This window comes from Triplophysa rosa, linkage group LG24 (genome assembly GCF_024868665.1).
Source record: "Triplophysa rosa linkage group LG24, Trosa_1v2, whole genome shotgun sequence".
Lineage (NCBI taxonomy): Eukaryota > Metazoa > Chordata > Actinopteri > Cypriniformes > Nemacheilidae > Triplophysa > Triplophysa rosa.
Window position 1 is genome coordinate 6,562,888 of NC_079913.1, and position 22,339 is coordinate 6,585,226.

Below are 22,339 nucleotides of genomic sequence, written 5' to 3' on the forward strand. Positions count from 1 at the left end.
CACACAGTGACTTCCTTCATTCGGTGAAGATCAAAAGCACCGTGATTCCTTTTCTTCTCCGGGATCAGAGGTTTATAATGTGTTTCTCTAAAGCGCTGTCTTGCTCCGCTGGATGCGGCCGGTTATAAAATCTGACCCTTCTCTAACCCCAATGAACATTTCCTCATGTCCAAAACAATCACTGCATTATGAACTTACACAAATGACAAAGGTGCCATGTTATGACAAAAAGAGTCTGAAAAAACATTTCCCCCATAAAGTTATTTAGCAGATTGTTAAAGATTAGATCACAGTTTATAGGTGAACTAATCTGTTTAGCTGACACTGTAGGACCGACCTAGACTTTTATTGTGCATCTAAAAAAAAGCTAACTCCTCTTTCTGCCGTCAAAATCCGTGGCAGTACATCCGCCCGAAAGTGCTGACGTAAGTTGCATGTCTCAAAGGAGCTCTCCGTGGTGCTGATTTTCCACTGAAGCGTGGTGCTGTTCTCCGCTATGTGCATTTCAGAGCCAGCTGGATAACCGGGCAACGTTCCGTCTCCCCTGCCCTCTCTCACCCTCTCTGCTTCACAGGCATGAGGAAGCACTACTCAGACTCCTGGCTTTCCATTAGCCAGAACAAGCAGACAAATATAGATCCAAAGTATCCAACAGCACAGGGGAAAGAAATATTGCCAATGAGTTTTGGCAGGGACCTCATTTACCACTTCAGCAAGATTACACACTGCGCTGAAAAGGGCGAGAGATTAAAAACACAAGCTCTCGGTGAGAGAACGAGAGAATGAATGTAACAAGGAGAGATTAAATAAATGGGTTGTTGATGCATAACATTGGACTTTTTTTAACCGATATGAAGATTAGGGTTTTACGGCTGCATATATTTTCTAATTAAATAAGTGTCGGTGCTAAAAAATGAATAGACCTCTGAAAAAAATGGTTAAATTGATGTACCGTACACTTACTGGAGATGAAGAATCCAACCGTATCAGTATTTCACTTATTACAGCTGTTTTATGGGGCGTGGCATGTTGAGGTCGCATAGCCAATTCAACACTACTTGCTTTATTTTCCTCACTCCTGTTATTGGACACTTTTGCTTCGATTCAATTCATTATGGCTGATTTTTTTTTTAGTTTTTCTAAAATGGCACTTTTGCACCATGCTGCATTCACACATTAGAGTATTCTGGAAAGTGCATTCAAGAAATCTTAGGTTACCAGTATATCACTATTTATAAACGCCTTTTTGCATTTACTAGTTCATATTATATGGTCAAATGATAACAAAATAATTCCCAATATTACAGTCAAAAAGAAAATAGAAAAACACTGTTTAATGTACACTCTAGTGCAGAAAAAAGGACTAAAACTTCTAAATTTAGATTTTAAACCTAAAATAGTTTTTTGACCCCAGTGTACCCACCCATCTCTCACACCCGTGATCAGATAAAGGTTTGCATATGGTTGGCACAGTGACAACAGATGTGCAGTATGGATCAGTAAAACCGCAGAAATAAGACCCATCACACTGCAGTAATCTCCTGAGTCGAGGAAAGTGTGTGTATGTGTGTGTGAAAGCGAGAGAGATAATGAGACATGGCTGATGCTGTAGAGGCCAGTAAACAGTGCATCAACCAACCATTCAAAACCCAGAATAATTACACCGGATTACAAGCAATGAAATGAACCCAAGCTTAGCCTGCATGTGAAGTGTCCAATCATCAACGGATGGAGAGCGGGCCCAGTGGCATTAAGAGAGTGGAAAAAGGAAAGCAAAAGATAAACAGTATATACAATCAAAAACGACATAAACAAATGGAAGAAAAATGATGCTGTGAAATATTAAATGTCTTTATTTTAAACTTTTACTGTGTATTTTTATTCTCATGTTCTGTTTGCCACAGATATCCCACGGCCCTTCTAATACCACAATAATCTTGTTAAAGAGCTATTTTTGTCAAAGCATGGTTAAATAAATTAAGTCACCAATCTTTATGTCATCCTAAACCCTCTAGCCTGTACTGTATAACTTTACTGAACAATATGAGGATTTATTGATAACAAAATTGGTCTTCAGAGTTATTTCTGCATGAATAAAAAAACAATACATCTGATTCTTTCAATGGAAATCTTTTATTTCACTATGACACAATAGTGCACCAAGCCACTGAAAAAACAAAACATCAATTTGACAAAAGGTGTAACCCGTTAAAATAAGGACAGCTTTCAAAAGACGTGAAAAACAAACACATTAAATAAACTATTCACAACATCAAGATCATATTTGTCCCAGAAGGGAGCGGAACAACTAAATACTAAACGTAGTAAGCGCTACACCTGGTAACGCCTGCAGGTCATTTACAAATAAAATTTAACACCGTGTCCGTGTCTTAACCAGATGTGATGCGTTTCTAGCGATAAGAAATAAGTCTGTTCATGCTAAACTGCTATGCAACGTGACAAGAGCCAATCAGTTTTAACAAAGATATGTGTTGTTCGCTTAATGAAGCAGGACTTTTGAGCAATGACATCTCACAGTGGGCGGGGCTAACACAACAGTACAGAAACGGAAACCAAACGTTTCACAAAATGTCCTCCCAGTGGTTCCCAAAAATAGAATTTCAAAGTGTTTATCGCTTCATCACGTCACATCGGGTTAAGACACAATTGGAGTATTTCACAAAGTCTGCAGTCATCTGAACCCATCAAGCAAAAACACAGCGATCAACAATAAGTTAACCTTTATTTTTCGATGCAGTTTCAACATTGAAACATGAAAATTGAATGGGACTTGCAAAAATGTGCCTCAACATCAGAATACTGTGCCATGATTTCCCATGAAACTGACAATAAAATATTGAAAAATGACAAATACATTATCAAATGCGCCAAGCAAATTTTAAACACTATTCAAAGCTGTAATGATGCTTTTTTATAAAGGCTGAATAGAGTGCTTTAATGATCTGTCAGCTATCTGTATACTGATAATGTTATAATACACATGTAGATTTGGTATAAAAGATTCTTCTTAGTGGGTTGAAACTGTACAGAAAGCCGAGACAGTGACTGAAAGAGAGGAACAGACAAGAGAAGAGGGAGAGAGAAAGAGAGAGAGAGAGAGAGAGAGAGAGAGAGAGAGAGGTTAATTGGGGAGATAGCAGGTCAGAAATTTTGCCTTTGAATAGGATTAGAGGCACAGAGGATCCACAGAGCAACAGATGTGACCGTTCTGTAAGCAAAGAAGAAAGATACATTAGTCAAGCAAACGGTCCAATCTGACACTCACATGTTCAAGCCATTTCTGTCCTGTGTGTATGCATTTGTCTACATGGAACATGTGTCAATAAACCCTCTCAATTCATTATTCAGCTCAAATGGTTTTGAGACCTTGACCAGCCAGACATGGTGCTTTAATAAGCAGATGAATCCTTTCCTGACCCTGAATGTCATTCTCTTTTCCTGCATTGAGTTCTTTTAATCAAGGCTTTTAAACTGTAAACCACTCTGAACCCAGTTAGACACTGTGTTTAAAGCCATCCGCAAAGCATCCCAGTTTTAAGCATCCCAGTATTCTGAGATATAAATGCGTGCGGCTCAAACGGCAATGTTTTGATTTATGGATGGCGTTTATGTGCACTGCAACAATAAAAATCAAAGCTGTGTCTGGGCACACAACCAAAGCTATTGTCCTTGACTGCTTTGGTATTAAAATATTTAGATCTAAATTAGCCAGATGTCCATGAAACACTGAGGCCCTCTGAAATCTTTAGCCATTTTATTGCAAGGGTTTAGCTAACAAGTATAAACAACCATAGATGTGACACATTATATAAAATATAAAAAGATGTCCACTTCATTCCAAACTATGCAGATACAACGCAAGGATTTTTGGAGGGATGAATTCAATTCAGATCTGTTCAAACTCTGTGTGAACATTCAGACAAGTTGATTTATATTTAGCAAGAGTACATATGTGGGCAAAAATAAATAAAGTGTTATGTTTTGGTGAATTGTAATGCTTGTCTGTGGGTGGTTTTGTAAGTGTTAAGTACCTTGCACTGGCACATGGAACATTCTGTGCCGTGTTTGGTCCAAGCGGAGCCGCTGAAGCGAGTGATTCCGTACTCATCCACGCAGGTCTTGGTCATGTCGTTTCGGACGGTGTCGGCCAGGCAGGGGTCCGTGACGCAGCGCGGGCAGCACTCGCCCTCTGGAACCACCATAAACTCACAGTCAGGCACCGGAGAACACGGCACGGGCCAACAGTCCACCTCTCCGTGCTGAGAAACACACACATTTCATAAAAGTAAATGTGTGTCCATAATGAACAACCAGATCATTACACATAAGACTTCATTAACAGACATTTAAGCCATTAAACATGACTTGGGGTCTTTTCCATGAGTGCTAAAAATGAAATGTGGGGAAATGTGGCTTTGCAACAACTGGTGTGAGTGACCACTGGCAATGCAAATTAGGTTAAGTCACACAGTTCATTTTGTTCAGCACCAAGTTTAGAAGTTGAAAATGTAAAGTCAATGGTCCTATGATACATCTCCTGGAAATACTCGAGAATTCAACCACTCAGAACCCTCTTACATAACTAGTATTACTTATCTGACATTAGACAATCAAAACACGAGTGGCAATTCACCCTTCTTCCTTAACATAAGATAAGAGGACTAGAGGCAGTCGTGGAGACATGCCCGGGGACATCAGGAAAGCAATATCTGACCCTGACTGAAAATCATGTGATCCGCCATCCACAGTTGGTAACGGCAGTTGAGCAGAAACACATCTTGAAATGCAGGAGAGAGCTTGCACGGTACACAACCACGGATGATGTTTGCGTACTGTGCTCCGTGAACCCTAGAAGGTCAGCGTAATGTTTAATTTACACAAACACACACATACATGGCTCTCTCTGTTCGGTTTCCTCAAGAGTTCTTGAAGAACCACAGTTGCACAGCAGGTTATGTGTCAAAAATGTATCAAGCTTTTTGGATGGTTTCGACAGAAGGAAAGATGCAAGGATAAAAAGATGTAGTGCTTGAAATCTTCAAACATCAAATGGTTTGAAGGTCACTTCAGGCAAACAAGTTACATGTTAGTGTACGACAGACAGAACAAAAGAGACTGTAGGGAAGGTGTAATGTGAGGTAGACCACTCGTAGGAAAATGAATGGAGAAATTCTAACGCTTAGAGAAAAAAATATTGTCTTTTAACATTTTAAATATTTCTAAAATAAAAAATGACTGTAAAATAAAAAAAGACTAAAGTACATTAAAATAAATAAAAATATATAATAAAAATATATAATAAATATTTTCATGAATCTGCTCTAAAACAGATTTTTGTTTCTTTTTAATTAATGTATGGATTGCTGCTATAATTGTCAACTTTTAAGAGTACTCAAGCATATAAATCTGAAAGATTAGGGGCACTACATCCTGCATCAGACAGCCCAGGCTACACAGATGATGATGATGACAACAGTCCCCTCTGTCTTCAGGTTGGTTCCGGAACATCTTTTGTTCTCTGACTCCAGACACTTTTGTACTCTTACAACACAAAGCACGCCTCTCGCCTCATTCTTCATTTTTCCACGACTCCTCCGTCTTTCAAGTTTTGTTTTAATTCTGCTTTACAGCGAGCGAGAAAAAATTGATGAGAAGCAGATTTCAAAGTGTTAAAGGAGCTAAAAAGACTCAAAGGAAGCACTGACTGAAAGAATACTGTATGTGAAAGTATCTCATACAAAAGCAACATAAAGGACTGAAACTAATGACTACAGAAATTTCAATACGGCCTTGTTGTTCTGGCTCTGTTTGATTATGTTCCTGCCTTAAAGCTGGTTTAATGGACGCAGATTACGTCTTGTACAGGATTAAAAAGGGCTTTCAATTCAAAGTCAGTTATTGAGCAATTAATCCAGAGCTTAGTTTTAGCATTGCCCTGCGAAACAAGTCTTTAGTCCGTCACGCAGTTCACAACTGTACCGAAACCTTTCGCTGAATTCATTACAGGCCAGGCTTCATGCTTTTGAAGTGTAAAAACCTCTCAGACCGAGAAAAAGTTGAGCTTGGAGGTCACCTGGCTGGAACCTCAGACGGGTTTAGAAGCCCTGTTCGAGACCACTGTCATCTCAGTGAAGAAAATTTCCACCACAGAGCAAAACAGAGACTTTATAATTCAGTTCTTGCTCAAAAATTGTGGAGAGGAAAACGCTGCTATTGGATGAAAGTTCTGCTGAAGCACAGAAGAGGAAAAACACCAGAGGGAGAGAATACTGCTGTGTTTAAGGTTTGGCTCAAAATGTCCTGACTGGATATTTTGAAGAACTCTCTGAACTAATCGCTAGAAGGTTTTAGAATGTAGTGCACAGGCTGACAGTCTTTTTATGGCAATATTTTATTTTTTATGCTTTTTGCTTATTCGAGCAGGTTTCCCATAACTATTTCCACCTCACTTTTCCAAAAAATGTTGACATTCCCTATACTATGTAATAAATAACACAATAAGATCAGCATGACATGTGACTTAGCAAAAGACTAATACATTCACGTTTTGTCATAGCATTTAGTACAGACCATGAGACGATACCCAAATTTAGCTTGGCTAAATTGGTACTCGTAATGCATTACTGCAGATCTACATTACGCAACACACAGCACGCTGCCACTCACCATGCACTGACACTGCTGGCAGTTCTCCACCCAGGTTTCTCCATTGCTGTAAGCTAAAAGACCGTTCTGGTGCAAGCACTGGGAGCTCAGGCGAGGATCGCATTCAGGACAGCACATCACATCCACTGTGGGATTCTCACAGTCGCACACCATTCGCCTACACGTCACCAACCCCGACTAAAGGAGGAAAGAATAAAAGAGTGAGTAAAAAAACTCATTCCCTTATTTTCATTTCTGACTATTTTTTCCATTGGGCCAAGTGTGCGCTGTAAGAGAGAAGGTTGTAAATTTGTTTGAGGTTGCCAAGCAATGTAGCACTTGGTGAAATAATATAAATCAAATCTTTTTTTGCCATTTTATAGCAGCCTACCTTTAAATGAGGCTCATCCAATCAGCCAGAGCTGTCCGTTTCATAATACATTCCATAATACAATTATTCTCCTTCTGACTATAGAAGCTCATTTTTATACAAATTTATACACATTTTTAGGGTTTCCTATAAATTCACCATCCTCTTGGATTCCTTTGCTTTCTTGCACGTTCCTTGGACTGGTCAAGTCACAGTAGTTTGAAATTTGTTGTATTGCCTGCGACTACTCCGCACATGTCTTGCAAATGCATTACACTTTAAATCGGTTGTGATATGAGGCTTTCTGTCACAGACTTAAAACATACAAAGACAGTTTTAGTCTTGCATTGCAGGGTTTTCTCGGCTCACCCGGCAGGAGCAGACCGAGCACCTGTCGTCATCCAATACCCAGATCTGCCCGTTGTGCTTTACTTTCCCATCGTGAGCGCAGTCGCCCGTGCAGTTCTTGCCGTGTGGACACCGGCAGTCAAAACCTCCATCCACGTTGAAGCACACGGTGTCATTAGCACAGGTGTGCCTCCCTGACTCACATTCGTCAATGTCTGCCAACCAGAAAACAGAACGAAATTTAAATCATTAACAATCTCTGGTTGAGTCCAACAGGTGAATGGTTTGGCTGCTTAACACTCGGGTAGATGCTGTAAATACAATTTTGCAAATAAATTGCAAAAAATCTGGCTAAATCTACATTCATTCATTTTACATAGACATATCCTAAACTTTGGCCGAATGTTACATACACTCATTACAGAAGTTACCTTCACACGACTCTCCATTGGCTGAGAACATTCCGTTGTCACGGTAACCATCCCGGCACTCACAGTGGTACCATCCCGGCAGGTTGATGCAAATGGCTCGACTGTCACATTCCACGAATCCATCTGAGCACTCGTCGATGTCTAAGGAAACGATTCGAAGACATGGCTGAGAAAACCTGAGACAATCGTTGTGCCACATTTGCTTGGTACAACAGGTCTGAAAATGCTAGTAAGCACACTGCACTTGTCAACTATCATGAATATGAGCTGGTAAGAAAAGTACGCAACCAAACTTCTTGAAAAAAGTTAGTACTCACCCTACACTGCTGTTTGACCTACTTTATATTTTTGAAGTCCATATAGCTTTTCATCTTTCCAGGTTCCTAAACGAATACAAATCTTCCTACGTACCGAATTTAGATTTCTGTCCTCAGATCAAACACAAAGGAAGTGAGATAAATCGAGCTTTAGCATGGTCGGTTTGTTAATGACATCTCAAAGGAACGTACCCGACAGCTGTTGATAAAGAAGCTCTTCAGAATCTAGTCAACTATTAGTCCACGTCCTTGAGTTATACTCTCATAAAAAAGCTGAATGTCACTTTAAAAGCCAGCTAGTTCAATGACAGCTTGGCAAATCACAAAGGCATGCTGGGACAGAACTGACTAGTGACTTTAACCTTTGGCAGATTCAACCGAACACAATTTGGACCTTTTAGAAACTGCCTTCAGGACCTTCAAAACATGAGAGAAAACCTCCTGAAATAGGTCTCCAAGTGCCATAACGTGTGAAATGTAGCATACTTCACTCAAAAATAAATACTCTACCATTATTTACTCACACCCATGAGGAAAGAACTTGAGTTCAACGTGCAATCTTTGTGTGAGGAACACACAAAAGTGTATTTTGATATTCAGGTGTTATTTCTTTACGGTCTCAGCTCTTAAATCTTTTGCATAATTCTGAATAGTCAAATGTGATGAGCCATTTATGTTAGGTGTTGCATCAGAATCTGTCTGTCGCTTTAAGAGAACCTTCTAGAAAACATTTAATCAGAATCGAATTTTTAATGGAAGTACTTGGTACATTTTTTCATACAAACCCCTTCAAAACATTGACGAGGAACAAAAACACCACAAACAATAAAAAAACACAACACAAACAATGCCGAATAATAATAGGTGGCGCTGCACTGATGACATTTATTCACATTCTTCCTGGAGCACAAACACCCACCCCACTCATCTCCCTCAGAGAAAAAATCTGGCATTTGTGCTGTCAGTAAGCAGTAGTGAGTATTGATTGACCGTGTATTCAGGGGCAAACCCCCCGGGCTCCAGCGGTCCTGCAGGCCTGCCACTAATTTGTCACGGAATGTCATGAGCAGACAGCACAATGCATAGTCTCCATCTCATTTATTCCCTTTCCTCCTGAACATTTGGGATTCTGATGCTTTCAGAGGTGGATTTTGCTCCAGTCAAAGTCAGTTTGAGGGCGCTCAGGATTTTTTAACATTTAAAAGAAACATTTCATACAAAAACTGTTTGTCCTTGTATATTGACCCTAATTTTCCAAATGTTTATTCTTTTAAACCTTTCTGTGGTATAGAAGGTAAAATATTTTGAGGAATCAAGTATCAAATGCGAGCACAAATTAGATTTGGCAAGTAAATAAAACCAAACGCTGTTGGCAGGTTTCTTTATTAGAAATTGCAACATAATACATGCGTCATATCTACCCGGGGGACAATTGTATTGCTCAGAGGTTGTTCATTTATAGCTTAGGAGATTTGATAAAGAGTTTTCAGTTGTGTTTAATTTAAGAACAGCATCAACTTAGTCTCTTTTTTTTATGTTTTTCTTTGTGTTAATCCTAAAATTACTAGGGAGGAAAAATTACAATATTGTATATGTAAAATTTTTGGGATTCATTTGATGAGAAATTTTCAAGTTCACATTAAAATCTTCTATAATATAGACATTTGATTGCAGACCTTGCAAATCTGAGCTCGTTTGAGAAATTGTAGAGATCTTCTGAAACTCGAGATTTTGTAAGATTTCTCCTTCTCGGGAGTAATATCTGAAATGCAGGAGACTAACTGTAATCTAAAGTTTCCATTTGCTCTTCATTTAATATCATTAATGTCTAAAAGAGATAACCGAGATATAAAAGAGATCTCATCTTTAAATGTTTTCTTATTGGTAATTTTAAGATCAATACTTCGACCTTTGCTGTGATGTAAGCGAAAAAAATCAAAGACGTTCAAATCATCTTCCATGACTTGCTCATCTTCAAACAACTTTTACTTCAGTGGAAATTTCTCAGACACATGTGCAATATTCTTCGCATTATGGCACCAAATCAAATACTGTATATGAGGAAGAAAATCTCAATGGGTCTTTGCATTTTTGTGGCAGATGCAATTTTACTTAGAGATGCTGCAAGTGACTCAATATGCAAAGAAAATAACCAAAAACTCTAATTGTCATGGAGACAAACTTTTAAAAATAAAAATGATGCGAAATGCAGTTTTAAAAAAAGTAAGAAATATTTCTATTTTCTTTATTCACCTGGCATTGGCAGGTATGGCAAAACCCCACTTTTAAACCCTGATAACACCAGAACACAGCTTTTAATGACAAAAATAATGCGAATTTTATGAGTGAACTCCCTCTTAAAAATAAATAAAACATCAGGTTATCAAGGCTCAACTTGAACAAAATTCAGCTCTGAAGGACCCAGAAAGGTGCAAATGACATTAGAAAATAGTAGGAAGTGCCAAGTATAACAGATTGTCCAATCCTGTGTGTGCAGACTAGAATAGTTACTAGAGTCCTCAGTGGAATCCGACAGTCTATTTCAACAGGGACAATTTTTCAACCGGCAAGTCATCAATCCACTCAGTCCCTGAACATCTAGATGTTCCCACCCCTGGTATCTCCTTCATCTGCCCTGTTTTCCATTCTTTATCCGCCCTCTCCCCACCCCTCTTGCTAGCGCTAATGAACAGATTCTCACCCGCTGCAGCATCTCACCGGGGAGCTCCGCACAGACTTAAGATTCTAAAGAGGGACTCTGAGAGTGTTTGTGTGCTTGAAAACCTTGTCCTATGTCGGCTAACACTTTTTAAATGGGAAGTTAAAAACGCACATTTTAAACTGAGATGGTATTCTCAGTCTAGTTGCATTTTAAGCGAAGCATAAAAAATATTACAGGATGGATAGTGACTGACTAGCGTTCTCAAAGAATGTTAGAGGACCGGGATTGTTAAGGGGAATCAGATATGGTAAATTATATCATTTGATGATGATTAAGTTAATTGTTGCATTTGTTAACTGAGGGGAGGACAGAACTTGCCTTAAGATTTAAATTTGACTGAACTAAGAGTGCAAATTCAATGAGACTGTAGTCTTAATCTTTGACTGAATGCAAATGGAATGAAAGTCTTAATCAGGATAAAACAGAGGTCCTGTGTTTCACAGTAAGGGTAGACGTTCAACAACTAAACGCTAATTAGCTCCACCTCATTAAACATGATGAGAAACGGCTTTGGAATATACCAAACCCAACAAAGCAGATATAATCAGATCGCTTAAATAAACAGAAATGTTATTCGAGAGAAGAACCGCCAGAAGTTTTGAATCTCTTTGTATACACAATTTGATGCTCCTCCCCTCCCCGTGGGACTGCCTCACTACAAAGCCTCTGAAGACCTTCTCATTAAAATTTGATATGGGTAGAGTTCCATTCTCACCTTGTATTATGAATAAATACTGTTCGAGACTGCCGTCTTAAAGGAACAGTTCATTCAAAATGAAAATTCTGTCATCATTTATTCACCCTCAAGTCGTTCCAAATCTGTATACATTTCATTGACTACCACAGTTGGAAAAAATGCTTTATAAATTGCTTTGCTCTGTTGAACACAAATTAAGATACTTTGAAGAATGTAGTAAAGCAAACCGTTCTTGGGCACTTTTGAGTACCATTGTCATTTTCACTACTGTGGTGGTCAATGGTGGCCAAGAACTATTTGGTTACAAGCATTCTTCCAAATATCTTTCTCTGTGTTCATCAGAACAAAGAAATGTATAAACATTTGGAAATACTCGAGGGTGATGATGGCAGACATTTTTATTTTGGGGTGAACGGTCCCTTTAAAGAAACAGTCAAAAAAATGAAAATTCTGCCATTATTAATTTACACTCATATTGGGTCCTCTGAACGTTGAATTACCATCTTATCTCATACAGGACATTTTTTTATATTTCCTAGTTAATGTTTGAAGCGTCCAGGCCCCGTTCACTATCATGCATATATAAAAACAGCACCATCTTCAGAATGTCTCCTTTAGTGTCACCCACAGACATGAGTGTGAGTAAATGATGACAGATTTTTTTATTTTGAGTGTTCGGTACCCACTTTATTCCACAAGACTGCAAACTGAAGATGCTTACATGCCCTTGATATTCACCCATCACATAAAGAATTAACAAGTTCTCTGCAGAAAAGTCTTGTTTAAGACGAAGGACCCTGAGCCTGGGGCATTTAACCCCCCAGGACCTGCCATAATTGGGTTTTCCTTTGTGAACACAGAGCGTATGAAGGATCCAAGCCAATCTGATGGATAATAAATGGTGCCCATCGTCTGAGTACTGAAAGCTAAAATTTAAAAATACATTTGACTCCCTACAGCTTCTGTTCAAGGGAAGATGAAAAGAAAGAGATGGAACGGAGCTTCTCTTTGCAGCATTTCTATTCATAAAGTATCTCTACGACAGGATATTTGATAGAGAAGATAATTCTCCCTCTCCGTGCTTCTGTCGATTACTCTAATTAAACCACAGAAAACCAATAAAAACAATGCTCATCGAATCATTTCTATATTTTACCAAGAGTATAATATCCGCTGAACTAATGGATTGCTTTGGATACTTAATCGGTAGAGCGCATTAGCAAAGTTGGACATATGCTTCGAAGTCAAGCTGGTACAGAGAGAGAAAAAGAGAAAAAAGAGAAAAAGTGAGAGAGGCTTACTGACAAAGACGAAGAGTTTAATAACGAAATGCCTCTAGTGGAGGCATACGCAGTTTCAAAGGACCTGAGAAGTCTTTTCTTTTTCTTCTCATGTTTGTTTGTGCAACATTTATCCTCACTGTGCTTTTGTCATAACATTACATTTCCCCTCAGAGAAAGACAGACACACAGGGGAGAAACAGTGAGGGATTACAGACGACCGTGTTTACAATACAACCGTAAGGCATATACAATATACTGTTTCTCTACTACTAAAACTAAGACTAACACAAACACAAACACACCCTGTCTCTTAGGTTGTAGCCTATGCTTAGTTTTTTTATATTTGTTTCCAATTGCATGTGTTGTTTTAAAACATGTTTTACAACACTACACCCTACAAACAAAAACATACCACAACACAAAGGGCCCCAAAACCTTCAAAATGGCCAGTACAAATACGCATAGCCTGCTTACACAAACTCTCTCTCGCATTAGATTTTATCGCACTTTTCCTCAAACACATAGCTGTGAATTTGTGTGTCAGTTTGTGTTCTCTCCAAGAACGGTGAGTCAGACAACCACACCTCACTCTCTCATCGCCCTCTCTATCTCTCTCTCCCCACCAGCTGTCTCCTCCCCTCACTTCCTCTTCTTCCGTTCACCATCCCTCTGTCACTCACACAGGACCGAGTGGGTGGTGTGCAGATGCCCTAAAGTGTCTCTATCGCTCACTCAGAGATATACACATACATCGATCCTCAGAGCCATAAAAAGCCTTTTGTCCCTTGTGTATGCTTTTCCAAAGTTCAATGCACCTTCGGTGGATTCCAGAGTGGAACAATTTATCTGACATAGACTGAGAGTGCAATAATGCTCGAAGTCGCAAAATCACAGCTATTAATTTGATGTAGGCCCAAGGTGATTTCATTGTGGGCGGAGCTACCAAATGTCAAGCAAAATGTCTTGTCAAAGAATAGATGAGATTGTCCACTTAAAGCTTAAAAATGTTGTGTCTGATTAAGACACCGCGTTAAGGGAAAACAAGGTATTTAGAGTTATTTATGGACAAGCCGGATTTAGAATTTACAATTTATGCTGCTTTGTCTTGTATGTTGTACATTTGTAACAGTTGCATCTTACCTGTCTCGCATCTTTTTCCAGTAAAGCCCTGTTGGCAGACACAGGTATCAGGATCGATGCAAGAGCCGCCATTAAGACACTGGCCCTCACAGAGCGCTGCAAACCAAAAATATAACTCTGATTTAAAACTGAAAGAGAGAAAGACTATTGGAATTTTGCCGCCTTATATAATATAAAATCCTTATAATAATAAAATAAAATAATAAAAACTTTTATTATTTTAAAACTGGTATGTCTGTGCTTGTATGCTTGCGCATCGAAGACCCGTCAACTCGAAAATACGAAGTAATTGAATAAATCCTCATAAGATATATCAGGCCACTTCATCCTCCCACTGTGTAATACATCGCGGGTGTGAAAAATTTTCATCATAGCTGTTTTAAAAGCATTTTGAGCATGGTCCCGCAGCGACACACTTCCATTGTTTTCCACCGGCTGGCTAATAATATGGAAGTCTTAACACAAAACGGAAGTACGTCACGTCGTTTACTTCCGCGTTCAAAAATAAGGTGGATAAGTAAATGAGTGTCATATTAATTGATATTACAAAAGGTCCAAAAAACAACAGAACCCTAACCTATACTACTGGTATGATGGATTTCATTGATGGCATCTGCAGACGGGAACCAATAGAACACCATTAAATTCTATTGGAATAATGCCCATAAAGGAGTTTTGTAATGGTTTTAATATAAAAAGCTATAATGGGTTTTAGTGATGGTTCAATGGTTCATGGTATTTTAATGTAAACCATAAGAATTCTAATGGTTTGTTTTTTTCAGCAAGGGTATCAATTCACTGAAGTTCATACCCCTAAATTGCTAAAATTTTGGTTTTGTGACAACCGAAGCACAGCGTAGCTGGAGCACAAATGTTTAAACTCACCTTTGCAGACTGTGCCATTACCCACGTACCCCGGCTTACAGGAGCAACTGTGTCCGCCAACAGTATTGAAGCAAAGAGCGTTCTCATCACAGGTGTTCATTCCTTGCACACACTCGTCACGCTCTTAAAGAGAAAAACAAAAGACATGAGAGGCATGAGTGTGTGCGTGCTTTACACACTTCTCACAAACTTTTCGCATGTTCTGCACTCTCCTTCCTCGCGGTTCTTCTCTGTGGGAATACAATTCTGTATCCAAAACAGGCAGAAGGAGCGAGAAATAAATGGAATATAAGAGTCAAAAGACTGAAAGGGTTTGGTGTCAGATGTGTCTGAGCACAGCGCTTGGGGAATAACTGACACTGCTGTACTGAAACAGTATGGCAGTCTTTGCGGAAGGTTGAGTGCATGTTTGAGATGCTGTCAGGCTTTTTGGACTCGCAGTAAACTGTACTCTCGTTTCAACGGGATGCAGAGGCTCAAAGTTTATGTTGGATGTTTTTTGTTGTGTTTGAGTTGTTGGTAAAAATGTTGCATTACATGTAACCATATATGCTGTACAGTACAGAATTGTTACATTATTTTACCGTAAATTAGCACTGGTAGTCATTTATTGAAAAGAGTTTTCACAAATTTCACATACGTGACACTTCACATGATTGTCAATGAAAGATAATTTACGTTTTCTTTTTTTAAGTCAAGTATTACTTTTATTGCTGTTTCTGAATATGTTATTCCTGTAGGTCTATACATTGTGACAATTGTTGTGCTATGGCCCCAAAATGTTATTGAGATATTATTAAACATTGTAGTTAATGTGCTACAGTACAGCTTTAAAAAGTCTGATGATGTCACAGACTTATGACTTATGGAGGACTTTAACCCAAAAGAAAGGCTTCACTGAGGCTGCTCGAAATGTCATCCTTAAGTGCAGAGTCATTAATATTCTCTTCGGGGGAAAACATTCCCAAAGCAGCTGGCAGTTATGCAAGACTCTGCAAACAGGTAAAAGAATTTCCATACATGCATTATTAATGCATCTGTCTCTGTAATAAACGAACGACTAATGGAAAACAGAGAAATAAACATCAAACTTAATTTGCTTTTGTTTAAAAAGAATGAAGTCCCACAGGAATAAAAGTAGGAAATTTACGCTGATAAACAATTTGGTCCAGTATTCATCTTCATGGCCCTCTGTTGCCAGCTCTGTTTATCTCAATCAGTGAAATTACAGTCATGCCAGGAGAACGGGTCTGAATGTATTTGTGTTGTGTAATTTCTCATGTGCTCTGGGTGTTAGCTCATCTGTCTGTGAAGGCTAAAGTGACAACAATTATCCTCCTAATTACTCGTATTAACATAAAGCTGTTTGCTCCTTCTCTCTTTCTTTCACACATATTCATTCACTTTGACTCCGATCTGGACATGGAATATCCATCAGCCACCACCAGGTGAAAAACAGGACATGTCTCTCTCTCTCTCTCTCTCTCTCTCTCTCTCTCTCTCTCTCTCTCTCTCTCTCTCTTCTCTCTCTCTCTCTCTCTCTCTCTCTCTCTCTCTCTCTCTCTCTCTCTCTCTCTCTCTCTCTCTCTCTCTCTCTCTCTCTCTCTCTCTCACACTCACAACTAGTCATTCAAATTCTGCTTCTTGTCTCTTCTCTCCCACACTTCTAGAAATCATTTTCTTAATCAGTATTTTTGTCTTGTTTGTCAGGAAAAATATAGAAACTAAATTTACACTGTCTAAAATATATCGAAATATACCTTGCATTAGTTTTATTCATCAAGTCAAGCATTTTTTTTTGAAAGTGAAACTGAAGGTGAAATATTGCTCAAAGCCACAACATCACAGCTATTTAATTTAAACAAATGTGGAGAAAGTGTCACTGCGGGTGGGTGGGGCTAACATACATAATGTATTTAGCAAACATATTAAACAAATGTCTGCTTGATACAAACATATTTGCCAATAGGGTAAAATTTATTTAAACTATTCAGGAAAACAATTTTCTATAATTAAAAACCTGACTATTAAAGAACAATCCAATGGGTTAGCTAATAAAATACATTCAATATCATATGCAATTTTATTATTTGTCATATTTCAAAATAAGTACATTTATTTTGTTTTATGGATGTTTTAACTGGAAAACGAGACAAAACAGTGATCAAGAAAATCATTTTCTCTTCAGATCATCAGGTCTGGCTGGTGTCTCTTTCTTCAGCACGTGTCACTTTGCGTCTTCTCATCCTCCAGTGAACTAAAACTGTCTAATCAACTTCAGTCATAAATCTTAGAACACAATTCTTGGAGATGATCTTGGAGTCTCATTAAAATCTCTTTCGAAATTTCATTAAATCATCTCATTAAAATGCCCTTTAACTGATGAATGATGCTGATTGGTTGTATCTTTTTATGCTGGGGTTCCTCGTCTATGAATACCTCATGATGCATTACCATCCAAAACGAAGATCATTCACTAACATAACAAATATCAGGTAATCAGTCTCCTCACACTGAACAGAGAGCAGAGATTCGTATCTGAAACGTTTTTTTTAAAAGGTCATAAAGCAAAATCTTTTACCGCTTTGTGGAAGAAACGGCTGCAAAATGTGTAGCCTGTATTAAAGCAATCGTTCTGAAAATCTGTCATTATTCCTTCACCGTCATGCCTTGGAAAATCTGCATGACTTTCTTCCATAAAATGCAAAATTAGACATTTATGGCAGAATTTACTGTCAAGCAAGATTTACTAGGCTTTTTAGTAAATAATGACCTAAATCAAAGTCTGTTTCAAAGTCTTATTATATGGAAAAACAGCACAAACGCTCCTTTCGTCAAAACACCTTTCGTGTTTGACTTAAGAAAAACAGACAGGTTTAAAATGATATGGGAATTAATAAAAGATGACTGTATTTAGCATGAGCTGCCCTTGACGAAACGGAGGTGATATCTCTCAGATCTCTGTGCAGGAGGCAAACCAACCTTTTGAAACTACATTTACATGGGCAACTCTGTCCAGAACAGCACGTAAAAGGGATGATTGGTGACTAACATCCTTTTTAAGCTTAACATCTGCTGACTGCTCAAGAAGAACTAATGAAGTATCGCATGAGAGAGAGAGAGAGAGAGATGGGGGAAAAACATGTCACGTGCCTTATCAACTCCATAACAATCGTTGGAGTATTCACAACGATAAAATCTAACTAATGACCGGTACCTTTCATGTAAATGACAAAACTTCTTATTATGCCTATAGCGTTGTTCATTGTTACGGATGTAATTAGTAAATATCATTGAGCCCATCATAAAAGCATGACAGAGCTTTAATGAACAGATATGGGAACCGTGGAGAGCAATTCCGATAATTATAGTAATTCCAATAACTTATGTTTTAAATTACAATAAGATCCACTGATTAAAAGCGTTCTCATCTTCATCAGGTCTATTTTAACGATCTAAGCGTATGGTCTGAAGCGCACGGCGCAGGTGCACTCAGGTCGTGTCCGAATCCACTTTTGCTAGTTTAACGATGGGAAAACGGTCGGCGCGCCCGGGCGCATGGTCTAAACGGGTTGTCCCGATTCTCTTAATGAATCATGCCTGTGTGTTTTGGGCAAAACATGCAGTGGCGGAATTTGCAAGAGCAAAGACATGACGCTTCTCCAAAGAGGAAAGGCATCTTTAAATAACCAAAAACATATTGCGCCATTGACTTTAGACTTTAGACCAGGTTTGAGTTGGTCTATGGGGCAGTCTATTTTAAGTTCCTCAAAATAGCAACGTGCCAACAATGCACCTGAACACACCTCTTTTTTGACCAGCACGCCCATGGGCGCACAAATGGGCGCAAATGCATTTGCTATTTAAAAAACGCGGCACAGGACGGGAAAATGAAATGGGCTGAAACTAGCAAAAACACTAGCGCCGTGCCTTGCGCCACATTGCACCGGGTGTGTGATAAGGTCCTCAAATTCCCATTTCAACAGATGTGACTGTAACCTGCAGATTATCTCGTACTAATTCTGCAGGCAAATGTTTTTTCCTGTTTGTGACTGCATGAATAATTGAAAATAATAATGTTTTGCTGGTACTGTGATCCACAAGCCTTACTCAGACACTCCCAGTAATTACAGAAACAGATACTGAGCATTCATTCAATCAGCTGAAGATGTTTTCAGCCGATAAGCAACTGAGACAGTGCTCAAAGGAGGAGGACCAAAAAAACAAAAGCGTTGGTGTGTTTCAACAATCTGGTCTCCCTAAAGTTTTAATACACTTTAAAAAATGTTTGGACCAACCCATGCCCAGAAAATGTTTACATTTGATCCAACAATGGGTTAAAACAACCCAGGATTCATCCCTTTTTGAACCAATGCTGGGTTGAAAAGAATCATTTTTAGTGTAGAGTAAATGTTGCATTAAGAAACACTGCTGATCAATCGATATGCATTGTTTTCCATAAACTAGTGAGTATAACCGTATCACCAGGCCATTAGATGTTTTTCCAAAGAAAAGCAATAGAAAGAAAGCAATGAAGCTGTTACAGGAAGTTTATTCCATAGTGCCGTTATACATCAATCCAGCCTTTTCCATTACAGAACAACATTGCACTAAAACGAACACGGGTCATGATGGCAGTATGGCTGAGTGGCCTTGAGCATAAAATGGCTTTCTAAGACGATCAGCAGATACCCTTCTCATCAGATAAAGAACAGAATTTTTGTATAGACGTCCCAAAACAAGCTAAATCGTGATTGGTGATGATGTGATTTTGCAGCCCATGTTCAGATTTTTTTGCTGCATGCTTTCCAGGATATTTTTTGATAAAAAAAACTCTGGATGCATCTCTGTAATTAATTAAACTTTAAAATGGGCCACAGAAGGACACAGGCTCAGTATTTCCACATCTGAAATATCATTTTCAGTGCACAAATGTTTTTAGAAACGAGCAATTTTCATAGCATGCACTTGCAAAACAGAATATATTTTATGTTTAGTTACGTGAACCGGGATTTTAGACCAATAAAAGTTCACTACGCTGGGCTTCAATGCATCATTGCATTGTGCCAGGTTGAGCCATATGTCTTCTTTATTTCTAAAAATTGATTACCTTGAACAAACAATCTACGTACATACAGTATTTTCAGTTTCCTTCTCTGCTCTTTCTACTCTCAAAAGATGTAAAAGCCCCCATTGGGTCTCTGTACTCACCTGTGCAGGAGTAATCATCAATTCGAACGTAGCCGGTGTGACACACGCACATAAATGAGCCGGGCGTGTTCATGCACATTGTGTTTTCTCTGCAGTAGTGTTTCCCCTCTGCACACTCATCAATATCTGCGGAAAACAAAATGCAGTCTGTATTACGACCTGAACGCAACACATTTGGGGAGGAACTTTGGCAGATCCATCATTCACACTGCAGCTGCAGTCCATTAACAGCATTCGTCAAGAGTGTTGGAAGATCCGGTCATTAGCGTTTCGTGATGCGAAGAATATTACGGTTGACACTGTTGCAGGAAACTGCTAAGACTGTGAACTAACAGGCACACCGACACCATCTTTGAACTTGCCTAAATTTCTGTATGATGTGAAAAAATGTGAAATATAAGTTTTCATGAACTGAATAGATGAAGGTTTGAACATCTTTTTAGGAGGATTTACAGAGCTGAATGTGTGATCTCTGTTCAATTCAGCTACATTAACAAACTGGCAAAACACAAAACATCTTTAGACCTTTTCACTGTTCTATTCTACGTTTCTTCCTCCAGATCTTTTTTGCACTTTCTACATGCTCGTCCTTCAGTCCTCCTACTCTTTTCTCCTCAATAACACTTTATATAATCTTCCTCACAATTCATTTCTTTGTGTTCAAAACCTACGTTAACCCTCCGATTGCTGGAGGTGTTTCAGCCCAGGGATACAATATTCATATCGGAAGCGGGTCTGAATGTAACAATCTCAGATTCAATTATTAAAAAACAACTGGTGTATCTGGCCCTGGAATACCATGGTATTTCTTAAAGCACCTATAATGGCGTAAACAAATGAGGTTTTCATTCAATACCATGGTAAAACAAACAAATAAGCCAACACAATATACAATAGTCTCCGCAAAGCAGAAAATAAAACCGTCGGCTTTGTTTGACAGTAGCACATTTGCAGGCCACACACACCATCACTAAACTAAAACTAAAAATAGTTATTAGTTCTGTGGGAAAAGACTATCTATCACCCACTCCCCTGTGAGTGTTTAGACAAGGGCGCAGCCTATTAAAGTCCAGCTAGCCACAGGAAACCTCCTTCACATCTGAACCCGCACACAGAAACTCACACAGCGTGAACTACAGGCTTTACAATGCATTAATTACAGGCCTATGGATAATAGCCGTGCTGAAATATTCATTCGCTGAACGCTAAGTAATCACCAGTCGACCGCTTTCAGCGGCAACAGCGGCTGTGCTCGCAGCCAATTTACACGAGGACCGCACTATAAGCCCTGTTATTTGGTCACAAAAAAACAGAAAATTACAAGCATCTCATTGCAAGCAAAGTAAAGGGGGAAGTCAGATAGCAGGTGGTATGGAAATTGCGAGGTTTGTTGGGTTTAGAGTTTTTGTTGTTTGTTTGCATACTGTGCAAGTAAACAAAGACAGAGAGATGTGCATCAGTGATTAGTTGTGCAGGTTCGTCTGGACACAGCAGTACCTTGGCAGAAGGCGCTGTCATCTCGGAGCGGATGGTAACCTTCCTTGCAACTACAATAAGCTCCAGCTTCAAGATTAATGCAGTCAGAGTTCTCAATGCAATTGCGGCCGTGATCCTCAGTGCAAAAATCGTGCCCTGAGAGAGAGAGAGAAAATCATCACCACTTACATACAGATAGCAAATACAAACACAATCTCAATGGAATTTGTAACTCTGATAAATGCAATCTTATTTGTACATTTTAGTACAGTTTGATTTAGTGCCAGTGAAGTTAGACATTAGTGACACCAGTGGGGTTATGGGAGGGGCTTCAGTTTTGCTTTTTTCTAATAATCGTACGTTCTAGTGCAATTGATGTCGCACAAATCGTACAAATTCCTATGAATTACCCACTTCTTAAAGTACAGGAAGTTATGAATTCCAGTGAGATCAGTTTGTAAATATTTTAGGGGAGTAGGTATGTCCAAAAATTAAATATGCTATATATTTAATCGAAACAGTAGTTTTCTAATTCTTCCATATTAATTTAATGTATTTTAAAAATTGTTTGTAAAATCAAATAAGCTAGAACAATATTTGTACTTTGGACTTTAGAGTCCATTTTGCACTTTGATGAAACGGTGACAAGGTTTGAGTTCAACAAAAAGTCCTTATACAAACCTTTATATAAACCTTGATGTTGATGTAAAAAAAACAATTTGTCGGCCAGTATACAGGCACGTTTCGAAGGGTGATGAAATATTGGGTAATTGGAGCCTATATCTACTCGAAC

At 38.7% G+C, this 22,339-nt stretch overlaps 1 protein-coding gene across 1 annotated transcript in view; it reads right to left on the minus strand.

Moving 5' to 3' along the window:
• Positions 1–2,120: 2,120 nt before the first annotated feature.
• Positions 2,121–22,339, minus strand: part of nell2b (neural EGFL like 2b) — a 30,736-nt gene continuing 10,517 nt past the window's right edge. The window contains exons 12-20 of the mRNA XM_057324182.1: positions 21,568–21,702; positions 20,071–20,196; positions 14,860–14,982; positions 13,975–14,070; positions 7,816–7,956; positions 7,406–7,599; positions 6,688–6,864; positions 4,053–4,280; positions 2,121–3,229 (exon numbers count right to left, since the gene is read on the minus strand). Of these exons, the coding sequence (XP_057180165.1) occupies positions 3,188–3,229; positions 4,053–4,280; positions 6,688–6,864; positions 7,406–7,599; positions 7,816–7,956; positions 13,975–14,070; positions 14,860–14,982; positions 20,071–20,196; positions 21,568–21,702 (1,262 nt within the window). The 3' untranslated portion in view covers positions 2,121–3,187. The remainder of the gene's footprint in view (positions 3,230–4,052; positions 4,281–6,687; positions 6,865–7,405; positions 7,600–7,815; positions 7,957–13,974; positions 14,071–14,859; positions 14,983–20,070; positions 20,197–21,567; positions 21,703–22,339) is intronic.